Source organism: Lepidochelys kempii, chromosome 5, assembly GCF_965140265.1.
Source record: "Lepidochelys kempii isolate rLepKem1 chromosome 5, rLepKem1.hap2, whole genome shotgun sequence".
Classification (NCBI taxonomy): domain Eukaryota; kingdom Metazoa; phylum Chordata; order Testudines; family Cheloniidae; genus Lepidochelys; species Lepidochelys kempii.
In genome coordinates, this window is record NC_133260.1 from 12950231 (window position 1) to 12966888 (window position 16658).

The window sequence follows — 16658 nt, forward strand, 5'->3', positions numbered from 1 at the left end:
GCTGTGTACATTATACCTCAAGCAATAGAAATGGCTAGTGCCAGAGCTGAAAGCAATTAAGAATGAAATAGCAAGTTTACTGTAAACTTCAGTTCCCTTAAGAGACTTAGTGAACATTACTAAATATCCCCCTGCTCTCCCCAAATAGCTATGGTTTTTCCCCCCCCAAACTGAAATTAGCGTTATGGGGGCAAGTAGTACCTGGGCCTTTCATATGCATGAGTTTTAGAATGGTCCTTTACCCCTCTTGAGTTTTCTACATTAGGGAATTGAACATATTCAGAAACCATTTGTTCTAGGAAGTGTCCCCAAAAGTGTTAGGTAGGAATGCGGATAGAATTCTCAGCCTCAATTCAAGTTCATGACTTGCTACAAAGTCCATTTATAGAGGCTCTTGGTTACTTGGGGGGGGGGGGGGGGGGGGGGGGAGAGAAGGGGGAAGAGGAGAAGAGAGAGAAGGGAAGATTGTAAAGTGGGATTGTGATCAGGAGACTGACAGCTCCAAACTCAAGATTCCTAGACAGTCCTAACTCAATGCATGCTTCTCCAGGTTCCAAATACATGCATTGAGCAGATATTTTATGCTGCAGGGCCAGTACAGCTATAGGAGAATGTGATTTACGTGGTTTCTAGTACCTGTCATTATGATCTGGGCACCTGCTACCAGCCCACCATGTATCTGAACTGTTCATTTCAGCTACAGAATCTTTTCCTATTGATAAGTGAACCAGAAGGGACCCAGACTTTAGCTTTTAAGACTTTAGATTCTCAATGCCATCCCTGGACAAATAGTTTTACATTAAGCAAAATTTGATCTGAGTATTGTGACAAAATTTGAGCCTTATATTTTCCACATGCTTTCCAGAATTATAAACAGCACTTCAACGAGTAGGGAACGTTTCAGGGAGTTTTATCAGTTAAAATTTTAAATTTGTGTTGTTTTAGTAGTTTATGTATCCACACCTAGAATACCTGGATAGAAAGGTGTCAGTTTATAATGAATGCCTAGAGCTTTTTTACATGGGACCTTTTATTCTCAGGGAGATATCTGTACAGTCAAGTCACACAAACTTCTGAAGAATGGAGTTAGAGCCCTAGAATTATCAGTGACAAACAGTGTGGCATATTAGAACAGTTAAGCGTTTATGCTTCAAAAGTAGCCAGGAAGTTTGTGACTATTTCTTTCAGCTTGGCATCTGTCTGTTCGGAGATCTTCCCATCAGTCCTGTTAGAAAAAGACAGGCACAAATTACACTTCAGACCCAATACGTCATTCCTTAACCTCTCCCCCTTGACAAAAACCACCACCACCAATGCGATCTAGAATCTTGCTAACTAGTAAGTGGGAGGTCTGTGGCAGGCTAGCAAGTGAGTGAACAGGAATGCAAAGGTAATGCATCAAGTTGTACTTTAGAGTGTACTACTGAAGTTAATATACTATTTTGTGGAAACAACAATAGTAAGACTTCAGTTGTGGTGAGAAGAAAAGTACACTTCTGGCACAAATCTCAGTATCTAGGTTAAATGAGGTTCTGTTTGTTGCCAGTGACCTTTACTTCAAGATAATCCAATATGCTTCAGGTAAGTTTTAGAGACCAGGTCATGTGCCCTCCATTGCTATCCTTCAAATAGTTCATCCCTTCCTTCTCTACTTACACAATTTAAAAATCCAATTTCAATGCTCAAGACTCCACTGTTACATACCAATAAGAATCTTAATCTTTGTGTTTGAAGTATTTATGCATACATCACCTTTAAAATACAAGTGGGAACACTGAAGACACATATACCTGATTGTGCCTAAAAGGGTCTGTTGCTGGCTCAGAACGTGGGCTAGGAAAGCATTCTCAAATCTGGTGATTTTGCTGGGCTCCAGTTTGTCCAAGTAACCTCTTACACCAGCATAGATGACTGCAACCTGTTCCTCAATAGCCATGGGGGCTGCACAGAAGAGAAGAGGGTAGTGTTAGCCCACCTGTATTTCTGGCCTCAGAACATAGCTCAGAGTTGTGCAGGAGTCCCTAGAAAGCTCAGTGTATGTGCAACAAGATGATTCAAAAATAATGAAGATTGCATTCTGCACATAACTTGTTCACAACTACTCAGCTTTATGTTATTGTAGCTGTACTAACAAGCTGACCTGATGATTAGTAGTCAAAGTTCTAGTGGCCTAGCAACATCATATCAGAACCAGAAGTCACCCAAAAGGACTGAAGTGTTTCCCATTGGCTGCAGCCGGTCTGACCTTGCTATGGACCCAGACTTGTTTCTTCCCCAGCTAGTTAAGTGTTGGATAAAAAGACAGGGAACTCACAATACTGTCCTTGTTTGAGAAGCTCAGTCAGACGCACACCACGATTCAGCAGCTGTTGAGTAGCAGCATCCAGATCAGATCCAAATTGAGCAAAAGCAGCTACTTCACGATACTGAGCCAATTCTAGCTTCATGGTACCGGCCACCTAAAATACAAGAAAAATTATTGGGTTTGGTTTTATGCTCCATTTTGCAAGCGGCTAAAATCCTCTAACTTATTTTCCTTAGAAAGCTATCAGAGCAACATGGGTTCATTTCAGGTCCATATGATGGGTATTATGTTCACTTTTAAGCATAAAAGAGCACCATAATGTGCATAAGGATGAGAAGAAAAACAGACTGTCAAGAACTGAGAAGGTAAGCAGAAGTTCAGGTAGTGGAGCTGTGTTGCATCCTGAAGTAAATTTGTAAGTGGAGAACAATGTTGCAATTTACATTAAAGCTAAAGTTAGCGTTTATCACCTTCATATTTTGATTAAACAGATTACCACAAGTCTGATCAGAGATAATACCTTCAGGTCTGGATTCAACACAGACAATAGTTTGATACTTCTGTTTGATTTCATCATGTCTAAATTGAGAGGGGGGGATTTCTATAACTCCAAAAATATTTACAAAAACAGGAAGCTGAGACCAGTTTCTTGAGGTTTAGTCTTTGGGAGTTTACAGTCATTTACAACTGGCTTTATGTAAATAGTGAAGACATTTTAAGTGTGCAGCTACTTTGTGTGTTACGATCTTAACCGCTAGCAAAAAGAAGTGAAAATGAGTATAGGACAGGACCTAGAGGTCTTTGTTTTTAAGCAGCAAGTGTTCCGTTAACATTTGAGTTATTTTATGCTCACCTGCTTCATGGCTCTGGTCTGGGCAGCAGAACCCACACGGGAAACAGACAGCCCAACATTGATGGCTGGACGGATGCCTTTGTAGAACAGTTCAGTTTCCAAGAAGATCTGAAGAGAGAGATTTCTGAAGTTTCTACCTAAATACTAACAGACTTACTCACTATTAAAGTGCATAGTTGATTACTTATCAGATCACTCAATTACACCAGCACACAAGGAATAGATTCTTAAATCCTACCTGTCCATCAGTGATGGAGATTACATTAGTTGGAATGTAGGCTGACACATCACCAGCCTGAGTCTCAATGACAGGAAGGGCAGTCAGGGAGCCACCTCCAAAGGAGTCATTCATTTTGGCTGCTCTCTCCAAGAGACGAGAGTGTAGGTAGAACACATCACCAGGGTAGGCCTCACGACCAGGTGGACGTCTCAGCAGCAGAGACATCTGACGGTAGGCAACAGCCTGTATAAAAAGAAAAATGCTTTAGAAAAGTAACAAATTTCTAAAGACAAGTTTAAATCATACATCTGTTTAAATTCCAGTGTTAAGTTCCCAAAGCTATGTCAGTTTCTTGAAATAGGGAATATTTCATTTTACCTGTTTGGATAAGTCATCATAAATGATCAGAGCATGTTTCCCATTATCTCGGAAATACTCTCCCATGGAGCAACCAGAATAAGGAGCCAGGTACTGAAGAGGAGCAGCATCTGATGCTGTTGCAGAAACCACGATAGTGTACTTCATAGCATCTGAAAAGAGTTTGAGACAGTTATTGATAAATGTTGCTTTGTTTAAAAACCACTTTAGACTCTTCCTCTTAGATTACATACCCCGTTGGACATAAAAATGGACGTCTGAGGTCATATTACTAAAACAGTAATTGTTTGGCAAATACAAAGACAATTCAGTTACTGACTCCCCAGTTAGGGAATTTGCTGCAGAAAAATTTCTATCAGGATAGGTTTCTTTAAGAACTGCATCTGATAAATGTTTACATGTACTGTAAGATTTAGTCAAATTGCCAATCTCAAATTAAGATGCATAGAACAGCAAGCAAAACTATCTTTGGCTTACAAAAAAACACTTTTCCCTAGATAGAGGAAAATAAAATCTCACAGAAACCTGTTATAATAGCGATGAAGTCCGTTTTGGTCTCCCTCTAATGAGATATTTATAGTTTAAATTGAAATGAAGCTGCTGCTATAGTATTACATTATCTGCTGAAGTATGCATAAGCTGAAGGGCTCCTTCCTCAGGTGACTCCAAGGTAACAATTTCTCAGCTTCTGCAAAGTTATCACTGCCCTTTGCTCCATGGGACTACAGCATGTTAGAGAGAATGTACTGCAGCACAGTTCAACCTTTTCCCCCCCTGCCAGAAGTTGACACCACTTGCCCATGAAACAAAGCAGTACATCTCCATGATCAGCGTCAGGTATTTTCAAATACCAGTGAAAGACTATTGAATTCAAAATAGAGGTAAGCAAAGAAGAACCTTCTTTTTGACCTAGAGCAGTGGTTCTCAAAGCCGGTCAGCATGTCCTTTGGCCTGCACTGCTTCCTGCAGCCTCCATTGGCCTGGAGCGGCAAAGTGCGGCCAGCGGGCACCACGATCGGCCGAACCTGCAGAAGCAGCAGGTAAACAAACCTGTTTGGCCCGCCAGGACTTTCCCTGAACAAGCAGCGGACCAGCTTTGAGAACCACCGACCTACAACATTTGTAGTTACTAACCATGAGACTACAATTAAGGTCTTTCCTTCAGCTTGACCTGCTATCATTACTCTTATCATTACTCTTAAAATGCCCCATTTATTTTGTGCAAACTCATCTGCACATGAAGTATAGACACAGGTTATTTGACATTCATTTATCTACTTTATGAAGTGTGTACAATGCACAGCAATTTGTCAGGTATAGTTACCAGCCTACTGCCAAAGAGAAGGGCTGGCTAGACATTAAAATCAATAGCGTAGTTCTACTCTGAAAAGCCACCCAGACAGGAGCACTGTCAAACTGGAAGTCGCTGAGGCAAGCATGGAAAGAACAGAATGTGCTTTTTCTGCCAACTGGAAGTACTGCAAAACACAATTTGGGATCTGAAATCAAGCTGGTTCTTTTCTTGTGCATCAGAGATTCAGCAGACAGTTTGTTCTTGGGGAGATTTGTGCACTCCCATGACATTTAACATTTGTATTAATCAATCAAGTTGCACCAGTTAACCCATTATTAAATGCACAGAAGGAATAGTATTAGTGTAAAAGCTGAATTGGAAAGTCACTTTAAAGAATTCCAGTGTTTTCTCCAACTCTTTATACCTGCATCAGTAAGCCTCTTCACCAGCTGAGCAACAGTAGATCTCTTCTGACCAATTGCAACATATATACAGTACAGTTTCTTTTTCTCATCAGTTCCATCATTAAATCGTTTTTGGTTGATGATTGTGTCAATAGCAATTGAAGTTTTGCTGCAAAGTAGTAGAAAGTGAGAACTCAGATGGGCTAATTTGTCCAAGTTACTTTGTTTTCTTCCCTCCACATGTACAGATTAGCTTTGTATAGTCCACCCCTTTTCTTCAATAAAGGAAGAGCTCCTTAGCAGCTTAGACATTAGACAGTAAGCTTCAGAAGACACAGATTGCTTACCCAGTCTGTCTGTCACCAATGATCAATTCACGCTGGCCACGGCCAATGGGTACTAAACTATCCACAGCCTTGATGCCAGTTTGCATGGGCTCACGCACAGAGATCCTGGGAATGATCCCAGGAGCCTTTAGACCAACTCTCCTACGTATCTTAGAACCAAGTGGACCCTTGAAAGCAAAGAAAGATTCTGTGGCTATTCACAAAGCATTGTGACTATATAATCTAAGATACAGCAAAGTTTGTTTGCCATATTTACCTTTCCATCAATGGCATTACCCAGAGCATCTACGACACGGCCCAAGAGCTCATCACCAACTGGAACATCCACAATGGCCCCAGTCCTCTTCACAACATCCCCTTCCTTAATCAGTCTGTCATTACCAAATACGACAACACCAACATTGTCCGGTTCCAAGTTCAGGGACATACCCTAAAACAGAGGTGATGCCATTATGGAACATGAAGCAGCCAGGAATTCAATTAATATCTGGTTAAACTGTTGCAAGAACTAAGAATTACAAAAAATGAAGGTATTCTGAATGATAACAGGCTTAAACACATTTGAGTTCTCCATAGATAAAGTTGCCACAACAGGTAGACTGAGGATGTGTATCTATAGTTAAGCTGGTTCTAGAAGGAAAGGGACCTCTAGAGGTATGTTTTAAATTAATGACAAGACTCTGACAATGCAAAGTTATACATATTGGAAAACCACAACTATACATATAAAATGATGGGGTCGAAGTTAGCTCTTATCACAGAGGAAAGATCTTAGAGTCATCGTGGATAGTTCTCTGAAAACATCTGATCAATGTGTAGCAGCAGTCAATAAAGCTAAATGTTAGGAACCATTAGGAAAGGGATAAGGACTAAGACAGAAAAATATAATGCTATTATATAAATCCATTTTTGTCACTGGACCTCTAAAAAGATATTAGAATTGGAAAAGAAACAGACGGGCAACAAAAATTATTAGAATACAGGACAACTCCTGTAAGAGGAAAGATGAAAGAGAATGGGACTGTTCAGCTTAGAAAAGAGTGACTAAAGTGGGATATGATAGAAGTCTATGAAATCATGGCTACGTGGAGAAAGCGAGTATTATTTACCCCTTCACATAACACAAGAACCAAAAAAAGTCACCTGATGAAATTAATAGGCTGCAGGTTTAAAAAATATCAAGGTGCTTCTTTACACAAACCACAGTCAACCTGCGGAGCTCCTTGTGGGGGGATATTGTAAAGGCCAAAAGTATAAGTGGGTTAAAAAAAAAATGAATTAGTAAGTTCATGGAGGACAGGTCCATAATGGCAATTAGCCAAGATGGTCAGGGATGCAACCCCATGCTCTGACTGCTTCTAAACCTCCAACTGCCAAAATCTTGGACTTGACAACAGGGGATGCATCACTGGAGCACTGGTCTGACCCAGTATGACCATTCTTATGATCTTAAAACAAGCAATTCTGGCTTAAGAATAGCAAAAAGTTGACAGTTAGCTCTGAGAAGAGACGTACTAATAATTTCCCTCAAGGTAAATATTTCAGTACGACAACTGAAATATCAGTTCAAAGGGGTAAACAATGCCCCCTTTAAAAAGTTTTGGTGCACATACTGGATTAACTCTTCCTGGGAAGTGTAGTCTTTGAGAAGTGTGTTTTCCAAGTCATCTTTAAATTAAAGCTCCTTCACTGTACTAGTTTTGGCAATCTAATGTCTAGTTAGATTAAAAACCACCTCACTCCCTGAAACAGAGTAGCCATTGGCTTCTAGTATCAAGTTCAAGCTCCCTCCCATTGTTTTGGAGACAAGTCATATGGAAAACAAAAGTCACTCATAAGTTACTAACCAAGCATTCACAGGTGTTGTGAGGATCAGAATATGTTCATCTCACTACTTTGTTCATAATGGACTGCTGACTCCTGAATAAAGAATCCAGCTAATTACTGTGCACTGTATTCATCCATGTTAAAAAGTTCCTTCACTGAACTAAAAAACATTCCCTGAAACTAGGGAAGTCCCTCCTTCAGACCCTCACAAGTTCACCTGTTCCGTTTAGTTTCTATCTTAAGACTTACTGGATAAGTGAAAATGCAAAGAAATAAAGCAGCAAGACAGCGATACATCAGAGGGAAACTAAATACCAACATGCTAAAACCGTGACATTATTGTTCAGATTCCAATTTAAATTCTGGTCTCCACAACAAATGTTACTCAAAATATTCCCTGCACTCCCATATGAAGCAGAGAATAAGTGCTTCAGCACATAGCATGCCATCAAGTAAAATCTCAGAAGTTCCAATGACGCTTTTAGCATCACAAGGATCACTCAGACCGAAACAAAGTTTTAGTTGTATCAAGTTTACCTTTAGTCCAGAAGAGAACTCCACCATTTCTTCTGCTTGAACATTCCTTAGGCCATATACACGTGCAATACCATCACCAATGGACAGCACACGCCCAGTCTCTTCTAGCTCAACGGAGGTGTCAGCTCCCAGAATACGTTCCTCAAGAATAGAGGATACCTCAGCAGTGCCTGGTAAGAACAAATAATTTTAAACTAGAACAGTACCTTGTTGAAACAGTTGTATGAATTTAGGAGCATTAATTCAAGAAAATACAAGTTAAACCTGGCATAATACAAGATCTTAGGCACAACTGTTCTTTAGAACTACAGCTTGCTGAGGAGAACAGCCAATGGTAGCCCTATCTGCTCCCATATCTAAATGGGAATTTGCTATCACCATTAACAGTACAGCGCCTCTGTCAGGCTTAGAATGATGAATTTAGGAGTGATGCTGGCTAAAGTGTATTAAGATGCGACCACTTAATTCTCAAAAAAACCATTAGATTTGGACCCACTGAGGGGTTAGAAGCTGGTGGACAGGTAGTAACAAGGTGTACAGGGCTCCACTTGGGAGCACCTGGGCTAATCCAGTTGCAGGATCTAAACCTAGTTCCACTGTGGCTAGACTACTATAGCATTCAGTCAGACTGGATAAACATTAAAATTCTGTAAATGCAAAAACAAAGTTTTACAAAAAAGCCCAGAGAAGTGTTCCCATAAAAAGCAGATAGTTTAAGAAGTGAACATTCCCCTAAAATTCACAACTCACACTGTAGTAGTGTTGCATTAGCATATGGAAGTACAAATGAAGAAACTGAACAGTTTATTTTCATTATTGCAAAGCAAGGGAAAAACAAAACAAAGAACTAAGACTAGATCAGAGGTGCGCAAACTACGGCCCACAGGACTGTCCTGCCAGGCCCCTGAGCTCCTGGCCCACAAGGCTAGCCCCCAGCCCCGCCCCTGCCCCCCCCCCCCCCCCCAGCCACACCACTGCACAGGCAGTGCTCTGGGAGGTCAGGGAACAAGGGGGGTTGGATGGGTCAGGTGTTTTGAGGGGGGCACAGGCCAGGCTGTTTGGGGAGGCACAGCCTTCCCTACGCAGCCCATACCATTTTGCACCCTAATGCGGCCCTCAGGCCAAAAAGTTTGCCCACCCTGGGCTAGATTAATCTTGCTTTGTTTAAAAAAAAACAAAAACAAACAAACACACCACCACACACACAAAACATGGTTTGTTTCAATCTGTTTAGTCTAACAAATGTTTTTTTTTTCCCCAAAGCAGGATTAATCTAGTCTGTTTAGTTCTTTGTTTTAATTTATGTTTAATTGAATGAGTTGTGTCCTACTCCATTAGAATTTGGTTATGGTACACTGCCAAACTAAGGTCAAAAGCTTGTACCAACAGAGTAGACAAACTAGGCCCCTGCTGTTAAGACATTTATATTTTATTAAAAAATTTCATTCATCCTGAAAGGTATTAAACCACTTGACTAGTGGGCTACAGCAGCACTGAAAATACAGCCAACCAGAGAAAGCATACTGCTGGAGGGACAGGGAAACTATGACCAAGGACACAGGGTCAAAGCCAAACACTTGAGAAAGCCATGAGTTTAGCATGAATACTGAACCAACATGAACCAGGGGTTTAAGACTTCAAAGCTCTTCCATATGGTACTCCCTTTATCTCTTTTAGAAGGGCTAAATTCAACCTTCAGTTCCAGGCAGTCTAGGTAAACTAGATCTGATGCTTAAGACTACCACACCATTCTCTCTAGTTTGAGCATACCATTGACAATTGACCAAGTCATTCAAACAAAATAACTAAGGTACAGCTTAATATCTATTAGAGCATAAGCTTTCGTGAGCTACAGCTCACTTCTTCAGATGCATATCGTGGAAACTGCAGCAGGCTTTATATATACACAGAGAATATGAAACAATACCTATTCCCACCCCACTGTCCTGCTATTACCAGCAGGACAGTGGGGTGGGAATAGGTATTGTTTCATATTCTCTGTGTATATATAAAGCCTGCTGCAGTTTCCACGATATGCATCTGAAGAAGTGAGCTGTAGCTCACGAAAGCTTATGCTCTAATAAATTGGTTAGTCTCTAAGGTGCCACAAGTCCTCCTTTTCTTTTTGCGAATACAGACTAACACGGCTGTTACTCTGAAACCTGTCACTTAATATCTATGAAACTTCTAAAAGATGGTTTGATATAAACAAATCTCCACAAAACAAGGAGATGGGAGACACTGTTACAAACTGAAACATAGCACTCATATCACAAGGTCATCTTTCTATCTGCTGTGAATATTGCCGCTTAGTTAGCAAATCTGAACCTGTACATTTGCATGAATAGCGTATGTCTTATGTTAAGAAGTTTCTTTGAACTCACCAACTTTTTGAAGACTAGTTTTGGAGGCATGGATGTTCCTTGTAGCAACAAACGTTGCACCCAGGGCATTTCTGGAAACCTAACAACAAAAAGCATTTTGTTTAAAGAGTCAGTAATTTGGGGGGGGTTTCTACTGATTATGTAAAAACATGCAGGAGAAACAATATTTTAAAGGACACCACCACCTTGAAAGCCATCTGCATGTACAAAAATTTCCAGACAGAAACCCAACACCTAATGCCTCAATTTCACAAGTTGCTTCCTGGGGATACCCCCATGCAGAACCCCACTGACTTCAACAGAAGGCCTCCTACGCAGTTTGAAGGATCAGGCCCAAGATTAGTATAATTAAAAGTAGCTAGTAAAGCGTTCCTAATTTTTAGTTTACTTAATGCATTTTCTATTCAGATTCTATGCTGTCCTCATCACTGTAGTGTATGAGCATCTTCCAGAACTGCTTTAAGCAAGGTGATCACTCACAGCACTTGGGGTTTAATGACATTCTTCTTTGCTATAAAGGTTTTTAAGCCACAAGACCGTTTGATTTTTTTTAAGGAATTTTAGAAGAGCACTATCAGAAACTGGGATTTTTTTAAAAAAAAAATGTAATCAATGTAAGCACAGAGTGTCCTCCTTAAGTTCTCACCCTCCTAAGTGAGATCCACGAACACGAGTTTGGGTAAGAGACAACAACAAAGAAGCTGGCGCCACCAAGGCAGACTGCACAAGACATAAAGCAGCACCACGGCTTCCAGAAGACGGTCTAATCCAGTGTGTTAACACAAGCAAATGCCAGGCCAGTCAGACCGGGACGCCCCCACCGCCCCTCACTCACCTTCGCCAGGGTCACTGCCTGGGGCTGAGTAGCCTCAGAGATCCCTGCGCTCCCACCCCAGCCCCCACCGGGGATCCCAAGGCGCCCGCTCCGGGGCGGGAGGGTGCCAGGGCTACCCCAGCCCGGAGTTCAGTCCTGCGCTTGCCCTCCCAGACCCCCGCGCGTCTCCTCCCGCCCTAGGGACCCGGGCCGGGCCTGCCCTCGCTGGGGCCGGGCCCCGCGCAGCGCCCAGCCAGACGAGGAGGATGGTGGGGGAGGGGGGGGGTCCGGCTCCGGGCAGCCCCACGGGCCCCTCTCAATGTCACCCCAGGCCCGGACTCCAAGATGGCGGCGGGTGCGCCCGGCTCCCCCGCGCCCGGCGCGTTCTCACCAGGCCGGCCTGCCGGGGCAGCGAGCGGGCGAGGGCAGCAGCCACACGGACCGAGAGCATCTTGCTGGGCTGAGGAGCGAGCGGGAAGCGTCTCCTGCAGCTGCTGCCGGCGCCTTACACACTCCGCACAAAATGGCCGCTTCCGCTCCGCCCCTTCTGCGGGAAGGTCACGCCCCTCACCCCGCCGCGACGGGGCAAGCGCGGGCCCTGACCCGGAAGCGGTTCTTGAAGCCCCTCCCGCAGAGTGAGCTCTTACACCTTTTATTTCACGATTTCGGGGTTTTCTCACCGTTTTTAGGCAGTGTCCTGTTTTGTTTTGTTTTTTTAAAAAGCAGTTTGAAATCGTTAAAAAAAATTGTCCGTTGCCCTTGAAATGGCCCCACCCATCTTAAGCAGAAGCAGCTCCCCCTTCCCCAGGCAGGCCCCGTCTAAGGGGTGAGGCCAGTCCAGGCTGGCAGAGGCTAGAGCTAACTTGTGACCCCTGCCACCCTGTCCCATAGCCAACATGATAGTGCCCATTCCACACTGGTACGCAGTGTCACCAGCTCTCACAATAATATCCCTATGTTTGGTGGTTTTCTTGAAGCTCCAGATCCTGGAGTCATGGGATTCTGAAAAAAGAAAAGGAGGACTTGCACCTTAGAGACTAACAAACTTATTTGAGCATAAGCTTCATCAGATGCATTCAGTGGAAAATACAGTGGGGAGATTTATATACACAGATAACATGAAACAATGTTACCATACACACTGTAACGAGAGTGATCAGGTATATAAATTGTTTCATGTTCTCTGTGTATATAAATCTCCCCACTGTATTTTCCACTGAATGCATCCGATGAAGTGAGCTGTAGCTCACGGAAGCTTATGCTCAAATAAATTTGTTAGTCTCTAGGGTGCCACAAGTACTCCTGGGTTTTTTTGAGGATACTGACTAACACGGCTGCTACTCTGAAACCTGTCATTATTTTTAAGGTTTCAGAGTAGCAGCCGTGTTAGTCTGCATTCGCAAAAAGAAAAGGAGTACTTGTGGCCTTAGATATCTCATGGTTTTTGGTGGCCTGACTCATGAATTTTGAAAGCTTGGAATTTAGGACTTCTAAACAGAAAAGCAAAGTATTATCTATCTATTATCCTACTCAGTACCTATGATTAAGGCTACGATTTAGTCATGAGTCTTTTTAGTAAAAGTCATGGACAGGTCACAGTCAATAGACTAAAATTCAGAAATGACTTTTACTATATACCCTACTAGCTGCGGGGTGAGGGGAACTCTGCTTTGGGGAGCTGGGGCTGGGCATTGCTATTGGAAGGGCGAGGGGCTGCTGCTCTTGTGGGAGGGGTCCCAGGGGCCAGCAGCACCAGCGGCCGGGGGCAGGGTTGCCAACTTTCTACTCGCACAAAACTGAACACTCCTACCCCGCCCCTTGCCCTGCCTCTTCTCCAAGGCCCCACTCCCGCTCACTCCATCTCGCCTCCCTCTGTTGATCGTTCACCCCACCCTCACTCACTTGCTCATTTTCACCAGACTGGGGCAGGGTGTTGGGGTGTTGAAGGGGGTGAAGGTTCTGGCTGGGGCTCTGGGCTCTGGGGTGGGGCTGGGAATGAGGGGTTTGGGGTACAGGAGGGTGCTCCGGGTTGGGACTGAGGGGTTCGGAGGGCAGCAGGGGGATCAGGGCTGGGGCAGAGGGTTGGGGCATGGGAGCAGACTCAGGGTGGAAGGCTCCCGGCGCCGCTTACCTCAAGCAGCTTCCAGAAACAGCGGCATCTCCCCTGTCTGGCTCCTACACAGAGGCGCGGCCAGGTGTGGCTGTGGTTCCTGGCCAATGGGAGCTGCAGAGCCGACACTTGGGGCGTGGTCAGCGTGTGGAGCTCCCTGGCTGCCCCTACGCGTAGGAGTCGGAGGGAGGACAGGCCGCTGCTTCCGGGAGCCGCACAGAGCCACGGCATGTAGGGAACCTGCCTTAGCCCCACTGCGCTGCCTACCGGACTTTTAACGGCCCTGTCAGCGGTGCTGACCTGAACCACCAGGGTCCCTTTTTAACTGGGTATTCTGGTTGAAAACTGGATACCTGGCAACCCTAGCCGGGGGCCACCAAGGCAAGTGACACCAGCTGCTGCGGGGGGCCACCAAGCAGTGACTGCTCCGTCTGCCCCTGGGGCTGCCCTCCCGCTGCTGCTCCCACAGCCCCAGGGATTGTGGTCAGCTGCCTGGGACCACCTGAGAAGCGGCCCGTGCGGCTGGCCCTCAGCACTGTTGTGGCTGGTTGCAGGTCTGCCCACTTGCCAGATGCCCAGGGTAACCTGAGCACCACCAGTGCAGCTGGCTGTGGGACCCCTGAGAAGTCAAGGAGGTCACGGAAAGTCACAGAATTCATGACTTCCACGACCACTGTGACAGACACAGAGCCCTACCTATGATCCGTCTTTATGATACCTCACAAAAGCTTTATGCTCAAATAAATTGGTTAGTCGCTAAGGTGCCACAAGTACTCCTTTTCTTTTTGCGAATACAGACTAACACGGCTGTTACTCTTAAACCAGGATTGCCACCTGTCTGGAATTTTAGAGGGATTGTCTCGATTTTACTGGGGCGATTTTGCATAGTGAAAGATCTTTTTACCATCATAAAATTATATCCAAACCTGTAAAACATGCTATTCTAATATATTCTGTTCAGGTTCTTTACTGTACCCACCATGGTAGTATCTGAGCGCCTTCCAGTAGTGCATTAAGCAACATGACTAACATCTGTCATGGGTTTGTTGTCTCATCCTCCCTTCATGGGGAGAAGTACATGCAGTGGACTGTTTTATTTAGGAAATGTTTTTTGATAACAAATATACAAGTTGTTATACATTTGTTGGAGAAGGCAAAGTCAAAGAAATGCTTCTTGCACCTAGAGCAGAAAGTGGCGAGGTTTATGATGGTCCTTAATTGCTGGGGACATTCATTCCACAGACTTGGGCAAGCCTCAGAGAAAGCTTTGCGTCTTGCATAGATGAGCTTTTCCACTGTTAAGTTGCTCTGTACCAGAGGAGCAAAGTTGCTGAAAACAGTCTTCATCTCAGACCTTTAGGTGATCTTTCAGATACCCTGGTCCAGGCCATTGAGCATCATGAAGAGAAGGACTTGACCTTGAACTTCAGTTGTTAGTCTATGGGAAGGCAATGCAGGGAGAGGAAGACAGGTTTGATGTTGTCATAAATATAAAGGAAAGGGTAACCACCTTTTTGTATACAGAACTATAAAGTCCCTCCTGGCCAGAGGCAAAACCCTTTCACCTATAAAGGGTTAAGAAGCTAACCTTGCTGGCACCTGACCAAAATGACCAATGAGGAGACAAGTTATTTTCAAAGGTGGACGGGGAGGTGTGGGAAAGACAGGGTCTGTCTCTCTGTGTGATGCTTTTGCCGGGACCAGGTCAGGAATGCTCTTCAGTTAGTTAAGTTAGTAAGTGATCTAGCTAGAAATGTGTTATATTTCCTTTTGTTTAAATGGCTGGTAAATAAGCTGTGCTGAATGGAATGTATATTTCTGTTTTTGTGTCTTTTTGTAACTTAAGGTTTTGCCTAGAGGGATTCTCTATGTTTTGAATCTGATTGTCCTATAAGGTATTGACCATCCTGATTTTACAGAGGTGATTCTTTTACTTTTTCTTTAATTAAAATTCTTCTTTTAAGATCCTGATTGCTTTTTCATTGTTCTTAAGATCCAAGGGTTTGGGTCTGTGTTCACCTATGCAAATTGGTGAGGATTTTTATCAAGCCTTCCCCCGGAAACAGGGGGTAGGGTTTGGGGGGATATTTTGGGGGGAAGACGTCTCCAAGTGGGTTCTTTCCCTGTTCTTTGTTTAACATGCTTGGTGGTGGCAGCATAGAGTTCAAGGACAAGGCAAAGTTTGTACCTTGGGGAAGTTTTTAACCTAAACTGGTAAGAATAAACTTAGGGGGTCTTTCATGCAGGTTCCCACATCTGTACCCTAGAGTTCAGAGTGGGGAAGGAACCTTGACAGATGTGTTCATAGCGGCTAGTGTTACTGAGGAGATGGGCAACATCATATCATGGTGTGATGTTATTTTCTTCAAGATGTCCAAATCCTATATTATGATGACTTTTTTCAGGGCATTGTTCCATTGTATTGTGACCTGATAACACGTTTTAGCAATCTGACTACACTGTAAAAAGAAAAGGAGTACTTGTGGCACCTTAGAGAGTAACCAATTTATTTGAGCATAAGCTTGTTGGGAACACTGGGGCATGGCCACTAGGTAACTCGAGGGGATGGAAGACCACGAGTGTCGATGAAGCCCCCTCGCACTAGGCCCCGGTGTCCTTGCCCCCCCCCCCCCCCCGCCTGGAGGCACTCGCAGCAGCTCTGCGTACTAGGCCCAAGTGTCCTTGGCCCCCCCGCCTGGAGGCACACACAGCAGTTATGCTGAGAATCTGCAACAGTATGTTGCAGAGTCAGACTGCCTGAAACTAAGCAAGGCCAAACAGGGGAGATATGGAAGAACAATGCTGAATAAAGCAGCTTTATGTATAGTTTAACAAATGATACAGAGAATCAGGGAACTAGCTGAGAACTGGATTGGCTGGCTATATGGATACTTGGAGCAGCTTGCTATTGGATAAGTATGCTGGGAAAAAGGATGTATAAAAGCCTGTGTAACTTCCTGCTCTGTTGTACAGGATTTGAGATTCAAATCTCCCTGTACCTTTTTGAAGCTTCAAATAAACTTTTCTGCTTCTCCACCCCGTTGTGATTATTGGGTGTAGCACACCAGGTAATGAAGCAACTCAAGCTGTTGTTCAGCCTCTCGGTACTGGGTGCCGGCAACAAGCTTATGCTCAAATAAGCTTTTGTGAGCTACAGCTCACAAAGCTTATGCTCAAATAAATTG

General features: G+C 43.9%; 1 protein-coding gene across 1 annotated transcript; it reads right to left on the reverse strand.

Moving 5' to 3' along the window:
- Positions 1–1049: 1049 nt before the first annotated feature.
- On the reverse strand, positions 1050–11923 carry ATP5F1A (ATP synthase F1 subunit alpha). The gene is made up of 12 exons (XM_073343453.1): positions 11755–11923; positions 10550–10628; positions 8166–8335; positions 6058–6231; positions 5802–5968; positions 5475–5623; positions 3757–3908; positions 3397–3621; positions 3159–3266; positions 2315–2459; positions 1791–1941; positions 1050–1225 (listed from the first exon to the last, which is right to left on the reverse strand). The coding sequence occupies exons 1-12, from the start codon at positions 11812–11814 to the stop codon at positions 1144–1146; spliced, it is 1662 nt and encodes a 553-aa protein (XP_073199554.1). The 5' UTR covers positions 11815–11923; the 3' UTR covers positions 1050–1143.
- Positions 11924–16658: the final 4735 nt, after the last annotated feature.